Source organism: Crinia signifera, chromosome 11 (genome assembly GCF_055691185.1).
Source record: "Crinia signifera chromosome 11, ASM5569118v1, whole genome shotgun sequence".
Taxonomy (NCBI): domain Eukaryota; kingdom Metazoa; phylum Chordata; class Amphibia; order Anura; family Myobatrachidae; genus Crinia; species Crinia signifera.
The window spans coordinates 81750151-81768966 of NC_139227.1; the positions used below are offsets into that span (position 1 = coordinate 81750151).

General features: G+C 42.9%; 1 protein-coding gene across 2 annotated transcripts in view; it reads left to right on the plus strand.

Moving 5' to 3' along the window:
• Positions 1–18395, plus strand: part of CD151 (CD151 molecule (Raph blood group)) — a 52335-nt gene extending 33940 nt beyond the window's left edge. The window contains exons 5-9 of one of the 2 annotated variants that reach the window (XM_083165420.1): positions 944–964; positions 10555–10659; positions 11013–11171; positions 12142–12228; positions 12364–18395. In XM_083165420.1, coding sequence (XP_083021546.1) covers positions 944–964; positions 10555–10659; positions 11013–11171; positions 12142–12228; positions 12364–12423 — 432 coding nt within the window. In that variant the 3' untranslated portion in view covers positions 12424–18395. The remainder of the gene's footprint in view (positions 1–943; positions 965–10554; positions 10660–11012; positions 11172–12141; positions 12229–12363) is intronic. The other variant, XM_083165419.1, reaches the window with a different exon arrangement.
• The last annotated feature ends 421 nt before the right edge of the window (positions 18396–18816 follow it).

The window sequence follows — 18816 nt, forward strand, 5'->3', positions numbered from 1 at the left end:
AGGGCACGCTCATGCTTGGCAAATCGGTAATTATAGCTTGTGCGGGTCTCCCCTGACTGCAGACTGCACACCGCCTATACCAGGGATTGGAAAGAAGCTGTTCTACTAAGAATATGTATCCAAATTTACACACCGCTCCCAAAGAGGGGCCCAAGCAGGGTCATGTGATTCTTAAAAATATGTCACGCCAATATGGGCACAGTTTATATAGTCCTAAGTAAGTGTGTGAGAATCCAGATGTATTTTTAGGTTGCTGACACATTCACAGCAATATATTTATGGGAAGCAGACAGTGGTTTAAGAAATACAAATTCTAGGGGGGTGCGGGGGGCAGTCAGCTGCCCGCCCAGTTCCTTCCCAGCGCGCCTATGTAAGGGACTTGAAAGCCACTTTTATATGCGTGTATCTTCCACTCCTTTCGATGGTCGGCAACCATAGAAAGATGTGAGTGTTCCCTGCAGCATGCGAATGGATGTTTATGTTAAACATCCATTTTTGGCCTGTGTGCGGAAACACACGCTGCGAAGGGGGGGGGGTCGTGTGGCCCGGCATTCACCGGGTGGGATTTGGTGGACTTGCAGGGCTGCGAACACGCCTTGCAAATCAACTAGAATAACCCCCTTATGTGGTGAATGTTTGGGTACACATAATAAACCCAAGGTGCACCAATAAAATGTATGTGCATCGTTTGCTAAATACTCTACTGCAGAATAGTGCCACGTGTTATCCATAATGGGATATGTGCTGTAACCCATTGTAATGCTGCTTTCAAACAAGAGTTGCAATGTGTAGTGACAATTACAGTATTCACCTAAATGGTTTAGTAAAAGTCTAGCGCCCTAACAGCCCCCCCCCTCCCCTCTTGCTTGCTGCTTGTGTGTGTTTACCGTATATATTTGTACTTATTTCTTGCTGTGTCCCTGTCTTTCTTTCCATGCTGCAGTGTGCTCCGTTCTGCTCACAGGTAACAAATGCCCCTTCCTCATTAGCTGCAGCCCCCGCCCGGCCTTGTCTCTGACCGTCACCCATCTAACACATGTGTCCCTAAGGGCTCCTTCACAGTTGTTTAACCCTTTGGGCGCCCTGGGAATTTGTCAAATAGGTGTGAAACTTGGCAAGCAAACCTTTTTATTAAACCTTCTGAGTGCCAACGTTGCTGTGAGATCCTCAAACCGGTAAAAAAAATGCCAGCGCCGCTCACAGCGACTGTTCTTTTTTTTTTTTTTTTGGATGCAATACTTAACTGAACTTCAGTTACTTGGCTTGGCTGTATTTGTATTTATTTATACTAAAAGAACGGTCAGTTTCAGCGACACTGGCGTTTTTAACGGATATTTTAAGGTTCTCTCACAGCAACGTTGGCACTCACAGGGCAAACATTGGAAAAAGAATGGCAACGTTTTGCTTCTTCTGCAGCGGCGTTCACAGCCTGGTGAATGCGTCTGTAACACTTCTTCTATAGTATATGCCGCGTCAATATACCGTGATGCACCGCAAATAATATATTCTGTGGAACGTTTATAGTACTAGCTCTAATTCTCTGATCGGGGATCTTACAAGTGGCAGACAGAGCTCATGCAGCCCACACACGCACCGATTCCAGCGTGCGTTGTGGGCTTATCTAGCACACACAGCATCGCATCGTATGCCTTGTGCATACGATGTGCATGCGATGCGATGCTGTGCTAGAAAAAGCAGGTACAAAAAGTATGTGCAGCACATACTTTTTGTACTGTACGATGAGGTGCCGCGGGAGCGCGCACCCCATCGTACAGCATCGCACCGCCGGCATCGGCACGTGTGTGGGCTGCATAAGGAAGAAATAAGCAGTTTTGTGATCACCCTTCTTTTTTGTGTGCAAGCATTTAACCCCTTCCCGACATTTGACGTACATTTACGTCATGGCCGGGAGGTACTTCCCGACACATGGCATAAATGTACGTCATGAGTTTAAACTGTCACTGCGTCTCGAGACGCAGTGACAGAGGGACGATGTCTGCTGTCCCTGACAGCAGACATGTCCCTGCATGCCCAGGGGGGGCTGCGATGCCGCCCCCCCGTCGGCGATCGCTGTGATTGGCTGTTCAGTGTGAACAGCCATTCACAGCGTTTTCCTGTGTTACCAGCGAATCAGACGCTCGGTAACACAGGTGTCAATCACCGCCGGGCGTCAGGGGGCATGAGGGGGTCATCGGTGACGATGACACCTCACCCCACCCTCACCCCACCTGCCCCCAAGGCTGTGATTGGTCCGTGGGACCCACGGACCAATCACAGCCAAGGCGCGACATTTAAACTGACGGTGACTGCGCTGCAGACGCCATTCCGGTCTGGAATAGCGTGCAGAACGGTCACCGTGCCTGCCTGCCGTGAATACCGACCTGATCCTTGCTAATACTTACCTGATCCTTGCAAATACCTTACCTGATCACCTTATCACTGCTTGTAGCGTGCTGGACGCTTCCTGGATCTGACTTCCTGAGACTTCCTGCTGCTGCTGCAGTGTGATAGAGAGATAGAGAGATAGAGAGAGAGATAGAGAGAGATAGAGAGAGATAGAGAGATAGTGACAGAGAGAGCTATATTTTGTGTCTGCTACCCCCCCTTTTTGGGGGTGCAGGGGTTTTCTATATATAAATAACTGTCAGTGCTGCTGCTGCAGTGTCATACAGTGATAGATAGTGATAGATAGTGAGAGGTAGAGAGATAGAGAGATTTGTGTCTGCTACCCCCTTTTTGGGGGTGCAGGGGTTTTATTTTATATATATAACTGTCAGTGCTGCTGCTGCAGTGTCATAGAGTGATAGATAGTGATAGATAGTGATAGATAGTGATAGATAGTGAGAGATAGAGAGAGATAGTGACAGAGAGTGATAGAGAGTGTATATTTTGTGTCTGCTACCCCCCCTTTTTGGGGGTGCAGTTTTTTTTTTATACATATAACTGTCAGTGCTGCTGCTGCAGTGTCCTAGAGTGATAGATAGTGAGAGATAGTGAGAGATAGAGAGATATAGTGACAGAGAGTGATAGAGAGTGTATATTTTGTGTCTGCTACCCCCCCTTTTGTGCTGATCAGTATATCTGTGCTGATCAGCAACTTTTTGGGGGCGCAGAGGTTTTTTTTTTATATATATACCTGTCAGTTGCTGCCAGTTGCACTGTCAGTTGCACCAAAGGTTGTGCACCTGCTGTCCCTCACTGGTAATCAGTGTCGCATCACTGATCACCTTTTTTTTTTTTTTGTGAGTGCTGTGGGGTCTTTTTTTTATTTTTTTTTTACACACACTGATTTTGTGGGTGTCCTGTGGCCACTGTGCGCCGATCAGTGACGTACATCACTGATCAGCTTTTTCGGCACAGGGTTGATCAATTTTTTTTTTTTTTTTGATCAGATTCCTGTTGCCTTTGAGCGCTGTTCAGTGACAGACGTTACTGACCAACATCTGTGCTCAATTTTTGGCGCAGGACCTTTTTTTTTTTTTTTAACCCCTTCAATTTTTTATTTTTAACCCCTTCATTTTTTTTTTTTTTTATTGGTATAAAGTATTTTTTTTTTTCTGCACCACATACACACTACACACTACATACCCCCCGGATTGAAATAAAGTTTGTACCCCCCCCTACACTATACACGTGTTGAAACATTTCACTACCAGTAACACAAAAATAAAAATAGCATCCCAAATGTCCTCCCAAATGTCCTCCCAGTCATCCAGGAGAATGTATTCAGTGGAGGAGGCATATGCCATGCTTGCCTCTGACTCTGACACAGGCAGTGATGCAAGCGGGGAATTTGAAGGATTCGTCTTAAGCTCCTCTTCCTCCTCTGGTGATGAGGGACCCCCTCAAAGACGCCCCCGTAGATCAGCTGAGATTCCCCCCCCAATAATTGATCTAGTATGGACCCCACCACCAGACAATTTTGAGCCCCAGGTTCCTGAGTTTTTGGCCATGCCAGGAATCCAATTTGATTCCACAGGTCTCAGAGAAATTGACTTTTTCAAATTATTTTTCTCTGATGATTTTATAAATTTAATGGTGGACCAAACTAATTTATATGCCCAGCAGTTTATTGCTCAAAACCCCACGTCATCATTTGCTAGGTGGACCCCTGTAGATGCAGTAGAGATGATGACGTTTTGGGGTCTGGTGTTTCATATGGGCATAGTAAAAAAGCCAGAAATTAGGCAATATTGGAGTACAGATGTTCTGTACAGTACTCCATTTTACCGTATGGCCATGCCCCGGACTCGATTTGAGACAATTCTTAAATTTATACATTACACCGATAATGCACAGTGCCCACCCAGAGATGATCCCACCTTTGACCGGCTATTCAAAGTCAGGCCGGTCATTGATCATTTCAGTGCCAAATTTGAAGAGGTGTACATCCCTGAAAAATTTATTTGTATCGACGAGTCCCTTATACATTTTAAAGGAAGGGTTAAATTCCGCCAGTACCTTCCCAGTAAGAGGGCAAGGTATGGCATAAAAATTTATAAACTGTGTGAAAGCACCTCAGGGTACACCCACAGGTTTAGGGTTTATGAAGGGAAGGATTCAAGAATCCAACCGCCAGAATGCCCCCCCTCCCTCGTAGGTGTTAGTGGGAAAATTGTCTGGGATTTAGTGCACCCCTTCCTGGATAAAGGTTATCACCTCTATGTGGATAACTTTTACACTAGCATCCCCCTGTTTAAGGCCCTTGGTTCAAGAGGTACAGCAGCTTGCGGTACTGTGCGCAAGAACCAAAGAGGCCTCCCAAAAACGCACATTGCCCAAGTAATGAGAAGGGGTGAAAGCAGGGGAATATGCAACGAAAATATGTTGTTGGTCAAATATAAGGACAAGAGGGATGTCCTTATACTGACAACAATTCACGGAGACAGTACCACCTCCGTCCCTGTACGAGGTACCAGTACCCACACCTCAAAACCTAATTGTATCCTGGATTACAATAGGTACATGGGCGGAGTGGATCTTTCAGATCAGGTACTGAAGCCGTACAGTGCCCTGCGGAAAACAAAAATCTGGTACAAGAAGGTGGCCGTGTATATCATCCAGATGGCACTGTATAACGCTTACGTGCTATTCCGTTCTACCGGCCAGAGGGGGACATTTATGCACTTTCAAGAGGAAGTCATAAAGGGCCTAATATTTGGGAACCAGCAGGCAGAGGGCCCCAGTACTTCTAGTACTGGCCCCCGTATTGTACCAGGGCAGCATTTTCCTGATGAAATCCCCTCCACTGGAAAAAAGGGCAGGACACAAAAAAGGTGCAAAGTTTGCTATAAAAAGGGAATAAGAAAGCAAACTATTTTCCAGTGTGACACTTGCCCCGACAAACCCGGCCTATGTATAAAGCAGTGTTTTAAAATATACCACACATCTATGGAATATTAGGTTCATAATTTCACTGTGCTTCGGGGGTCTTGCTAATGCCACATAGCACCCACCATTCATTCCACCAGAATCTGAGCCGCAAAATCCAAAAATCACTCCTTCCCTTCTGAGTCCTGCCATGCACCCAACTGGTATTTTTTGGTCACATGTGAGGCATTGCCGTACTCGGGAGAAATTGGGGCACAGATTTTGGGGTGCTTTGTCTCCTTCATTCCTTGTGAAAATGAAAAATTTTGAGCCAGAACTGCATTTTTGTGTAAAAAAATGTAATTTTTCATGTTCACTGCCCAGTTTTATCAAAATTGGTGAAACCCCTGGGGGTTTGAAATGTACACTATACCCCTAGATGAATTCCCTGAGGGGTGTAGTTTGCAAAATGGGGTCACTTGTGGGGGGGTTCCACTGTATTGGTGCTTTGGGGGTCTTGCTAATGCGACATAGCACCCACCATCATTCCACCAGAATTTGTGCTGCAAAATCCAAATATCACTCCTTCCCTTCTGAGTCCTGCCACTTTTTGGTCACACATGAGGCATTGCCGTACTCGGGAGAAATTGGGGCACAGATTTTGGGGTGCTTTGTCTCCTTCATTCCTTCTGAAAATGAAAAATTTTGAGCCAGAACTGCATTTTTGTGTAAAAAAATGTAATTTTTCATTTTCACTGCCCACTTGTATCAAAATTGGTGAAACCCCTGGGGGTTTGAAATGTACACTATACCCCTAGATGAATTCCCTGAGGGGTGTACTTTGCAAAATGGGGTGACTTGTGGGGGGGTTCCACTGTATTGGTGCAACATAGCACCCACCATTCATTCCACCAGAATCTGAGCTGCAAAATCCAAAAATCACTCCTTCCCTTTTGAGTCCTGCCATGCACCCAACTGGTATTTTTTGGTCACATGTGAGGCATTGCCGTACTCGGGAGAAATTGGGGCACAGATTTTGGGGTGCTTTTTCTCCTTCATACCTTCTGAAAATGAAAAATTTTGAGCCAGAACTGCATTTTTGTGTAAAAAATGTAATTTTTCATGTTCACTGCCCACTTGTATCAAAATTGGTGAAACCCCTGGGGGTTTGAAATGTACACTATACCCCTAGATGAATTCCCTGAGGGGTGTAGTTTGCAAAATGGGGTCACTTGTGGGGGGGTTCCACTGTATTGGTGCTTGGGGGGTCTTGCTAATGCGACATAGCACCCACCAAAATTCCACCAGAATCTGAGCTGCAAAATCCAAAAATCACTCCTTCCCTTCTGAGTCCTGCCATGCACCCAAATGGTATTTTTTGGTCACATGTGAGGCATTGCCGTACTCGGGAGAAATTGGGGCACAGATTTTGGGGTGCTTTGTCTCCTTCATACCTTCTGAAAATGAAAAATTTTGAGCCAGAACTGCATTTTTGTGTAAAAAAATGTAATTTTTCATTTTCACTGCCCACTTGTATCAAAATTGGTGAAACCCCTGGGGGTTTGAAATGTACACTATACCCCTAGATGAATTCCCTGAGGGGTGTACTTTGCAAAATGGGGTGACTTGTGGGGGGGTTCCACTGTATTGGTGCAACATAGCACCCACCATTCATTCCACCAAAATCTGTGCTGCAAAATCCAAAAATCACTCCTTCCGTTCTGAGTCCTGCCATGCACCCAACTGGTATTTTTTGGTCACATGTGAGGCATTTCCGTACTCGGGAGAAATTGGGGCACAGATTTTGGGGTGCTTTTTCTCCTTCATACCTTCTGAAAATGAAAAATTTTGAGCCAGAACTGCATTTTTGTGTAAAAAAATGTAATTTTTCATTTTCACTGCCCACTTGTATCAAAATTGGTGAAACCCCTGGGGGTTTGAAATGTACACTATACCCCTAGATGAATTCCCTGAGGGGTGTAGTTTTCAAAATGGGGTGACTTGTGGGGGGGTTCCACTGTATTGGTGCTTGGGGGGTCTTGCTAATGCGACATAGCACCCACCAAAATTCCACCAGAATCTGAGCTGCAAAATCCAAAAATCACTCCTTCCGTTCTGAGTCCTGCCATGCACCCAACTGGTATTTTTTGGTCACATGTGAGGCATTGCCGTACTCGGGAGAAATTGGGGCACAGATTTTGGGGTGCTTTTTCTCCTTCATACCTTCTGAAAATGAAAAATTTCGAGCCAGAACTGCATTTTTGTGTAAAAAATGTAATTTTTCATTTTCACTGCCCACTTGTATCAAAATTGGTGAAACCCCTGGGGGTTTGAAATGTACACTATACCCCTAGATGAATTCCCTGAGGGGTGTACTTTGCAAAATGGGGTGACTTGTGGGGGGGTTCCACTGTATTGGTGCAACATAGCACCCACCATTCATTCCACCAAAATCTGTGCTGCAAAATCCAAAAATCACTCCTTCCGTTCTGAGTCCTGCCATGCACCCAACTGGTATTTTTTGGTCACATGTGAGGCATTTCCGTACTCGGGAGAAATTGGGGCACAGATTTTGGGGTGCTTTTTCTCCTTCATACCTTCTGAAAATGAAAAATTTTGAGCCAGAACTGCATTTTTGTGTAAAAAAATGTAATTTTTCATTTTCACTGCCCACTTGTATCAAAATTGGTGAAACCCCTGGGGGTTTGAAATGTACACTATACCCCTAGATGAATTCCCTGAGGGGTGTAGTTTTCAAAATGGGGTGACTTGTGGGGGGGTTCCACTGTATTGGTGCTTGGGGGGTCTTGCTAATGCGACATAGCACCCACCAAAATTCCACCAGAATCTGAGCTGCAAAATCCAAAAATCACTCCTTCCGTTCTGAGTCCTGCCATGCACCCAACTGGTATTTTTTGGTCACATGTGAGGCATTGCCGTACTCGGGAGAAATTGGGGCACAGATTTTGGGGTGCTTTTTCTCCTTCATACCTTCTGAAAATGAAAAATTTCGAGCCAGAACTGCATTTTTGTGTAAAAAATGTAATTTTTCATTTTCACTGCCCACTTGTATCAAAATTGGTGAAACCCCTGGGGGTTTGAAATGTACACTATACCCCTAGATGAATTCCCTGAGGGGTGTAGTTTTCAAAATGGGGTGACTTGTGGGGGGGTTCCACTGTATTGGTGCTTGGGGGGTCTTGCTAATGCGACATAGCACCCACCAAAATTCCACCAGAATCTGAGCCGCAAAATCCAAAAATCACTCCTTCCGTTCTGAGTCCTGCCATGCACCCAACTGGTATTTTTTGGTCACATGTGAGGCATTTCCGTACTCGGGAGAAATTGGGGCACATATTTTGGGGTGCTTTTTCTCCTTCATACCTTCTGAAAATGAAAAATTTTGAGCCAGAACTGCATTTTTGTGTAAAAAAATGTAATTTTTCATTTTCACTGCCCACTTGTATCAAAATTGGTGAAACCCCTGGGGGTTTGAAATGTACACTATACCCCTAGATGAATTCCCTGAGGGGTGTACTTTGCAAAATGGGGTGACTTGTGGGGGGGTTCCACTGTATTGGTGCAACATAGCACCCACCATTCATTCCACCAGAATCTGTGCTGCAAAATCCAAAAATCACTCCTTCCCTTCTGAGTCCTGCCATGCACCCAACTGGTATTTTTTGGTCACATGTGAGGCATTGCCGTACTCGGGAGAATTTGGGGCACAGATTTTGGGGTGCTTTGTCTCCTTCATACCTTCTGAAAATGACAAATTTGGAGCCAGAACTGTATTTTTGTGTAAAAAAAATAATTTTTCATTTTCACTGCCCAGTTGTACCACAATTGGTGAAACCCCTGGGGGTTTGAAATGTACACTATACCCCTAGATGAATTCCCTGAGGGGTGTAGTTTGCAAAATGGGGTCACTTGTGGGGGGGTTCCTAACTTTTAGCATCTTATGGTGCCTAGAAACCTACATGGTGCCTAAAAAATAATCTCATAAAAAGGAGGCTCCAAAATCAAGTAGGTGCTCCTTCTATTATGAAGCCTGTGGTTTGGTCACCGTGCACACTAGGGCCACATATAGGATATTTATGAAAACAAAAGAATTGGGGGAATCAATTTTCAGTCACATTTCTCTAGTAAAATGTACTGTGTTCCTTAGAAAAATGTATTAAAATTGCAAATCTGCAAAAAAAAAGACATTTTGAAATTTCACCTACACTTTGTTTTAATTCCTGTGAAACACCTAAAGGGTTAACAAACTTCCAAAATGCTGTTTTGAATACTGTGAGGGGTGCAGTTTTTGAAATGGCATCATTTATGGGGGTGTCTCACATACAAGTCCCTCAAAGTCACATCAGAACTGAACTGGTCCCTAAAAAAATCAGTGTTTGAAATTTTCTTGAAAATTTGAGAATTTGCTATTCATATTGTAAGCCTCCTAGTGTCCCAAAAAATTAAAAGGAAGTTGAAATAATGATGTCAACATAAAGTAGACATATGGTCTATGTTAGTTATTCACTATTTTGAGTGGTAAGATTATTTGTCTCACAAGCAGAAAATTTTACATTTTGCAAATCGCTAAATTTTCCATTTTTTCACGATATTTTGGTATTTTTCACAAAAAAACACAGACTGTATCGACCCAAATTTACCACTAATTTTAAGTACAATGTGTCACGAAAAAACAATCTCAAAATCACTGGGATAAGTAAAAGCAAAAAAAAGTTATCCCAACTTAAGTGAGACATGTCAGATTTGAAAAAAAGGGCTCTGTCAGGAACGCAAAAACTGGCTCTGTCAGGAAGGGGTTAATATGGTATGACACAAAGCACATTGGGCAGATGTATTAAGCCTAGTCAAGTGAAAAATGACAGTTAGAAGCTTATTGGCTGGAGCATTATCATCTTCCACTTATCACTTCAGCAGTCTTAGTACACCTGCCCTGCGGTTACATTAAACCTGTCTCTCTGTACACCTCATGCATGACGCACCTGGACGGCTACCCGTTAAATGATGGACTTCCGCCCATTTTCCTGTAATAAATGTATGCACAGACCTTGCTGGTGTATTCTATATAAACACCACTATTGTCACCATGCTAGAGCTTGTTGCATTATAAACTACATTAACACTGAGACTATTGTGGATAGAGGAGAGAGACTCTGACAAATATGGAGTGTGTTCTAGAACAGAGGTTCTGTATGGGAGCTAAGCGATGTGGTCTTGTCTCTGCAGCTAAATGACGAACTGAAGCAGAGCCTGAAGGACACCATGACGAAGAAGTACAAGCAGTCAGGAGAGGACAGAGTGACCAATGCTGTGGACAAACTGCAGCAGGAGGTGAGCGGGATCTCTAGTGCTGACTACTGAAGTCTGTGCTACAGTACCATCATGTTACACACAAAAGAATTGTGCAACCCTGGTTCACATTCATTTTTGTAATCCATGATTGACCCTGACCTGCATTTGCCCTGGATGATGGTGTGTTGGTGTTAAATACCACGGTGAATAACTTGTGTGCTGCATTTGGTGTCCTTATTCTGACCTATTGCTCCATTTATATATGACAGTTTGATGCTGATTCTCACGACACACGCACACCTGCTGCCCTCCACATGTTACACCCACACTCTGTTTGTCACATGTCTCTCACTGGCCTCGGATGTTTGTTCCCTGTGTTTCCCCTTGTGTAGTTTAAATGCTGTGGCAGTAACAACTCCCAGGACTGGAAGGACAGCGTTTGGATACAGTCTTCTGATGCTGAAAATCGCCTGGTTCCAGACAGCTGCTGTAAGACTATTACTCCTAAATGTGGGGTCAGGGACCACCCGTCCAACATATACAAGGTTGAGGTAAGGAACGACTGTGAAAACTACTTATGTTATGTTAATTGATTTTCTCATAGGCCCTTCACTCTTATAAGCAAATTACTTCTTAGATGGACAAAACCATGTGCACTGCAGGGGGGCAGATGTAACATGCGCAGAGAGAGTTAGATTTGGGTGAGTTATTCTGTTCTGTGCAGGGTAAATACTGACTGCTTTATTTCTACACTGCAATATAGATCTCACTTTGAAGTAAAACCCCACCCAAATCTAATTCTCTCTGCACAACTTACATCTGCCCCACCTGCAGTGCACATGGTTTTTTCCATCTAAGAAGGATTTTGACAGAAAGAGTGAACTAAAATAATCCCCAAATGGTGTATTCATCATTCTCACAACAGTTATCGTATCATTATGTTCACATAAATTGTCAGCTCAGAAACTAGTCCCAGGCACTGCTATAGAGGAACATCTAAGAATGTCTAACCAGTGCCGGTGCTTTCAGTCGCTCCAAAACCAGGGGGTAAAATTGACTTGCAAGCCCCCCTGATTTTGGGAAAACAAGTGTTGGACTTTGCCAGCCTGGGTTGATGGAACTAAAGATCTGGTCTCTGCAGCAATCGGGTCCCTCCACCATGATTCCAGGCCAGTTGGCACCAGGGCTAGCTTTCGCAGGGGAGTCTGGGTTGCAAAATTTTGCTACGGCCCACTTCCCTAGGTATAATCCAATTGGGTTCTTCATCGTACTGCAGGGCAGTGAGTACAGGGGGACATTTAAAGGTTAAATAGTGTACAATTGAATTAGTCTTAGGTTCTAGCATGATGTCATAGTTGGCTTTATGTCACACCAGTTTAGTTTTCCAAATAAAAAAAGAAAATGAAGACACCATTTAATGTAAAAACAAAACAGAAAACCTGAAACATCACATTGACAGCAAAGAATTAAGTTGGCCATAGAATGAAGACCCATGAATATAAGACTTTCTCTTCCTTCCAGGGTGGCTGCATCACCAGACTGGAAGCCTTCATCCGATCTCACCTGCTTATTATTGGAACTGTGGGCATAAGCATCGGGTTTGTGCAGGTGGGTATTATAACTGGCATTATGTCCTTTTCCCCTTCTGCAATATATTGTCTTTTTTGGTGTGTCTAGCGTGGAATTTAGAATGCCATCGGTCCAATACTGTTACCATTCTAATACTAATTCTTTGATCCTTAGGTCTTTGGAATGATTTTTACCTGCTGTCTGTACAAGAGTCTAAAATCTGAGCCCTACTAAACAGTCAGCGGACTCCCCCAGTGCACTCTAACTGCTGACATCTCCTACTGGCTTATTACGCTGCTTGGTACCTAAACTAAATGTCCGGCCACAGTGAAAGACTGACATCAGCTGCCTTCATCATGCTGCCAAGTTTGGGAGTATATAACGTATCATGACCTCATCATCATATTATTACTTTGTGCCAAGCATTAACAAGTTTAGACTACAAACTACAACCACTTTGCTCAAAGACCTCCTCTTAATCACCTCTTGCCTTGATTGGAATAGTTGTCCTTCACTGTGCCTGAGAAGAACAGTCATGTGGTGTCCTTGACCTTTCTGGCAGTTCTTTATAGCGAACCAAAGCCATCCGCCTGCTGATACATTTCCTAGTTCCGTCTACCATCCCCAGCAACACTGACCGAAGCCCACCAGCCAACATTGCTTTTAATTTAATTGGCAAATCCAATGCGAAGCTATGCAGATGGTCTTCTGCTGCCAGTTCACCTTATTTTATACCGATGAGACTAAACTGCGATGTGGTTTTGTTTTTCTTTGTTTTTATAACCAAGTTCAGAAGGTGTCAGCGTCTATTGGGCATTTTTTAGTTTTATGTTTGTATTGTGTTTTATTTTTTATTTTTAGATTTTATATTTCTTAATGTGTCTTAACATCTCAATGAAAATACAGGATAACCTGCTGAGAACTATGTACATGTCAATGGGAATGCAGCCTAGAATCCTATGGAGACAAGTTGTTACTGGGGAATTAATAGACTGCATTGTCCTAGCTGTTGTCTCTCAGTTCAGGCGATGTACAATGTACAAGGGGAGGAGTGGCAGCAGGACAAAATGCATTAAGGCAGTCCACATTCATTGCATGGAAACAGTCGGGATTGGGCAGGTTTGATAATCAAATTACTAGTTTTCCAGGCTGTGAATGATTATTGTTCATATGCACAATAATTGTTCAAAACAGTTGTTTCATCGGCTGATGTAAAGGATTTTTGTTCGGTGTATGGCCATTTAGCGATGTGAGTAAAGGGATGTTTGTTTGTTTGTTGATGAGCTCCTTGTTGAGACCTCTAACCTGTGTTGCAGGTTTTATTAAAAAAAAATAACTTTTATGCCAAAGTTAAGGAAATAAATTGATAAAATCTTGAACTATAAAGGTGGATTGAAGGGAAACCGATTGTTGCGAAAGGTGCTGGAATTACAATTTTAAGTTTTTACTTAAATTGTAACTGTTTTATAAATGTCAATGACAAGAAAACCGTTCATTGCCGGCCAGCAAAAATAAAGGCCCTTGCCAAGTCATTAACTCCAGGTGACTTGTACGCTGTGCGCTTTCATCAAATATTGATTCTGGCATGTAGGGAACAAAACACGTAGGGAATAAAATAACCATCTCGGCAGTAACAGATTATCATTAGGATGTGATGGGTCATTCTCTTGCAGGCTCACAATTACTGTATGTAAGAGACCAGATCTAACCATCTGCAACTCATACAATGCTTGTCTTGTGCTGCATAGTCACTCAGCTGCTGAGATTATAGAGACACAATTGTACAAGTTGCAGCAATTATGAGAAAAAAGCGAATAAGCCTGAAATACTGTTATTATTCTGTGCCCCTTATTCAGAGGCAGGCGGCAGGGATATAGTAAGTTATGGTGGATTTGTATGGCCTAACCATGATTGTTTCTTATTACACTTTTATCCAAGTTATATTACATTTATAAATGTAACAAATGTAATTTAAAAAAAAAAAGTAATTTTAAAATAATTGAACTAATTATTTTTGTAAATTCTCTGCCATGTATTTTGAGCATGTTCCCTTCCCGAGCACAAATTCACCTAGACCTTTTTACTTCATTTAACTCTTTTCCAGATAGGTCTACCTACCATCTGCTTCAAACTAAATACATGTATTCTGTTAACAAATAAAAAATATCATGCATTACCTTCTAACCGTATTGTCTAGGCCAGGACCATTTGTGGCATTGCCATTAATCCTGCATAATAAGAATTTACTGGGCCCCATAGCAACATACAGTATTGAAGGGGCCCCTGTCCCATTGCTTCTAGAAAGACACCTCTCTGCAGTAGTTATTAGTTTTATGCCACATAATCGTGCCCTAGTTTATTTTATGCCCCATAGAAATGCCCTAGTTTAATGAACCATCAAAGTTCTCTAGTTTACATAATGTAAAATTGTACTACACCGGTTCTTATTCACATGACATGGTGTCACCACTTCATATTGTACCCCATTACTGTGCCAGTTTTCTTATTTTTACAATAGAGTCCTCTTCAGTTCACATTATGCCATGTTACATTGCCGCTGTTCATATTATACCACCCTGTAGTGCCTCAATTTCATATTGTGCCGCATTTCAGCACACCAGTTCATATTATGTAACAAAGTGCCATCCAAATTCCAATAAGCAGATCAGATTATGACACCAGTGCTCTCGTTCATATTGTACCAAATTATAGTGGTGACCAGTTTAAATTATGCCACATTAAAGGCCCCCTTACCATTATAGCATCACCACACACTCCTCACAGAAAATATAATGTTGCACTATTTAGGCTGTGCAATGGACCAGCCTCAACTGCTTAGCAGCAAAATCTCGGAAATTGGTATGCAACTTTATAACCTGGTTCAAGGCCAAATAAGCTTCTGGGCCCCATAGCAATGACGCCCCTTCTACCCACTATATATTTACACCCATGTCTGAACTATTCCTGACATGATATTTTAACACTGCCCTTAAGCCAGTCAAACATGGGATGGCATTAGTATCCGATTTGATTAGAAATGTTGGTGGCCAAATTGAAAAAGATCGAGCCAGTGCGTATTATTCAGGGGATGGGGGGGGGGGGGTAGCAGCGGGCGCGCATGTTATTCAAACAACAATTAGCCATCTTGAATTGTTTAATTCTGCCGTAAGGTTTTTTAGTATTTAATTGACCTTTTTTATGATGTAGTTACGACTAAATCCATCTAGAACATTTTAAGATTGGCCACACATGTTCCCGTGTTACATTGTAATTAAAACTGTCCGGAGCAGGACTCTGCACAAATCTCTTCCTAGACCAGATGGGTGGAGTTTTTCCTTGTGGCCCCCATTTAATAAGCTCACAAAATTTCAATTTCTGGATTTACTCCTAATACTAAGAGAGATATGCAATTATCTGTGATCATTGATCATGGGTAATTGGCTCCCTGGTGGAATTCCAGTTAGCCCCATTAAGTCAGCACCTGTGGCTATCCAATTAGCCTCTTGCAGATGAAGCAAAATCCTAGAAAGCAGTCCTGTTTTTGAGTGGAAATGGGATGTAGTCAGCCAAAAAACCCAGGTTTCACCAAACCTGTGCCCAGGTTTCACCAAACCTGTGTGTTTCTTGAATTAACTTACTTCATCCTGATAAAAAAAGTAGGATATCCTAAAAAATGTTTACCTTCAGGGAAAAATAGCGAAAAACTGACATTTTACACACCCAATGCTTTATCGGGGGTAATTGTATACCATGATGAATGAGGCCAAACATGTCCAAATGTACTTTGATTATATTTTTATGAATTATTTACATCTTTTAAACTACTGCATAAAATAGAGAGAAACTACTGAACGTGGGAGGTCTCTGCATTTCACAGTATAAATGAATCTCTCATTTCATTTGCAGTACATCAATATTGTTATTAGCATATGTAAATGTGTGTGCATATAAAAGCATCCTTTTTATTTATTGTAGATGTAGCTTACATAGGAATTGTCTCTAAATCCACGTTTATGCCTAACATACTGTAACAGTGCATGGGCTTCCTAATGTAATAGGATTTTTTGTGTTAAATGTAGAAGTGCTTCATTGGTTCAACTGAAAAAAAAGAACATTTTTTATGTGGGGTACAGAGCTGTCATTCTGAACCAGAACTTAAAGTGGAGTCTCCATCCTAAATGAATCTGCATTTGATGTAGAATTGAATCAGAAAATAATTTGTATTAATCATACTGGCAATTGCATATGACTGCTTTTCTGTGCTGCAGCTGTTGGAGCACTGGCCCGAATTGTGTTCTAATATGTGCTTATGACACCTAGGACCGGGACCAGACTCCTTCTGGCAAATCCCAGAAGGGCCCAATGGGCTGGTTCGGCTGTCCAAGCTTTTATGTACTGATTCCACAGCCATAAGTGATTCTAACACCATCTGTACTGAACGGGTGCCGGACGCGGTCCCGACAGTCATTTACCCGACGTCGGAATCCCGACGGTCAAAACTCCGCCAGACGGTTTCCCGACGGCCACCAGCTATTCTCCCTCGTGGGGGTCCACGACCCCCATAGAGGGAGAATAGAATAGGTGGCAAGCATAGCGAGCTACCGTGCCCGCAGCGTGGCGAGCGCAGCAAGCCCGCAAGGGGCTTTGTTGCGCTCACCATGCTGTCTGAGTCCGGGCAGTCGGGATCCCGATGTCGGGCTAATGACTGTCAGGATACCAACTGTCAGTACCCTATACCACGCCCTACTGAATAATCTGTGGAACGTGTCCAGGGTCGGACTGGCCCCCAAGGGTGTAGGCAGGGCATGCGACAGGGGGGTCAAAGGGGACAGCTGTACCGGGCCCCAAGCTTGTGAGGGGCCCCTAAGTTCTGACGGCTGTAAGCATAGCTGCAGCAGTGCAGTGCCTAGAAATGGTTTATAAAGGCACCCGCCTGGATTCCTGTAAGGGTACTTACCCAGACACCCCTCCAGTATTAGTGATTATTAATTGTGTTTATTGCAATTATTAATTAATTGTATTTGTGACTTGTAATAATAAAAAACACATTCAATATGCAGTGTACTAAAAATATTCTGCTCAAGGGGGCGTGGTTAGGGGGGCCCCAGAGATATCAGTGTACCGAGCCCCAAGATTTCTGTTGCAGGCCCTGGGTGTAGGGGAAACAGACTTTGCACTTCAATTGCATGCTAATGATATATTTCCTTATACTGCAGTGGTGTCTTTTCTACAGTGCATCGCTGTTCTTAACCCTGTATAAGAAGAGTTTGGAAACAGGATAGGCAGACATTCTAGACATTCTAGTTAAAAAATAGCTGGGTCCACTCTGAGAGGACAAGGCCATGTCTAAATTCAAGTCTTTGCATGCCGATATCCTAGCATATCCCTGTTCATGTTTTGAAAAACGCTAATGTAGAGCTAGGTGAGTTCCGTGTGGGCTGTTACGTGTTTGCGATGTGCTTTCGCTGACAAATTTTCATAAAATTAGAGAACCATCTATCAAACATGTAACTAACGCCAACTGATAAGTACAGCTATAGCTGCCAAAGATGACAATAATAGGCAAAATGTCACCTTATTAACCACCACAACATGAGTCCTTCCCTATCGGGCACTTAATGAATCTTCCATGATCTGTCTTGCACCTTACAGTGTCAGAATCGTAAATCAGGCGTTTACCACAATGGCCTATGGAAAACATGGCGGAAACAGCATGATTGTACTGTAACCATAGCAACCAATTATATCTTCTTTAGCCACACTTGGCCTAGAATAATGCAATCTGTGATGTATTTGCCTGCTATGATGTACAGCCTGCGATTTTCAGCTGTAGTCGCTGTTCAGTCCACAACAAGAAATGTATAGGAGGAGATGACGATATTTTATTTAATGCAGATTATTTTTGACTGCACATTATTTTATACACTGGCTGGTTGTTTGTTGTGTTTTTTTTAAGCAAAGTATATAAATATCTAATGTATTTAATCACAAAGCAGTTAACTTAATATGCAATGTATGTATTAGGATGCAATATCACACACGTAAAATGATATTCACGAACTGCCTTTCTATTAAGTCTCACTGTTTTCAGAGTTAAATGTGGAATATTCTGACAATACGGATAACTGCTGACACTGTATGTTCTGTTAAAAAGAAACTGCTGAAAAATTATTTTGTTTTTAATAAAATGTTATATTGATCACCCACTTAAATTGTATGCAGCATATCTGTAGTTAAGGGAAAACCGGCCCATCTCCATTGACTGTAGCAACATGGGGTCCAACTGGATATTTTAGAGCATATTGTTAGGAACCAAGTTTCCCGGACTCTTGGAGATAGTGGTCAGGTGGTGACCTAGAGTTGCTGCTAATCCGCGATCACAGGCTTCTGGGTGTGGCCGAGGTAAGCTTGTGAGGTCACCCCCACTGCGGTCAGCTGATCGGCAGGCACTTTAAATTCCGGTTTACCTAGTCCCCACTCTGGTGTTGCCCTGTCTGGTGTCCTGTGCTCCTGAGCCGCTCCAGTCCTGGTTCTGTTTTCCTGGCTATCGGTGAAAGCTACGTTTTCTGGTTTTTATCACTGGCCAATCAGTTCCTACCTGTCCTTTTTAAAACCAAGCCTGTAACT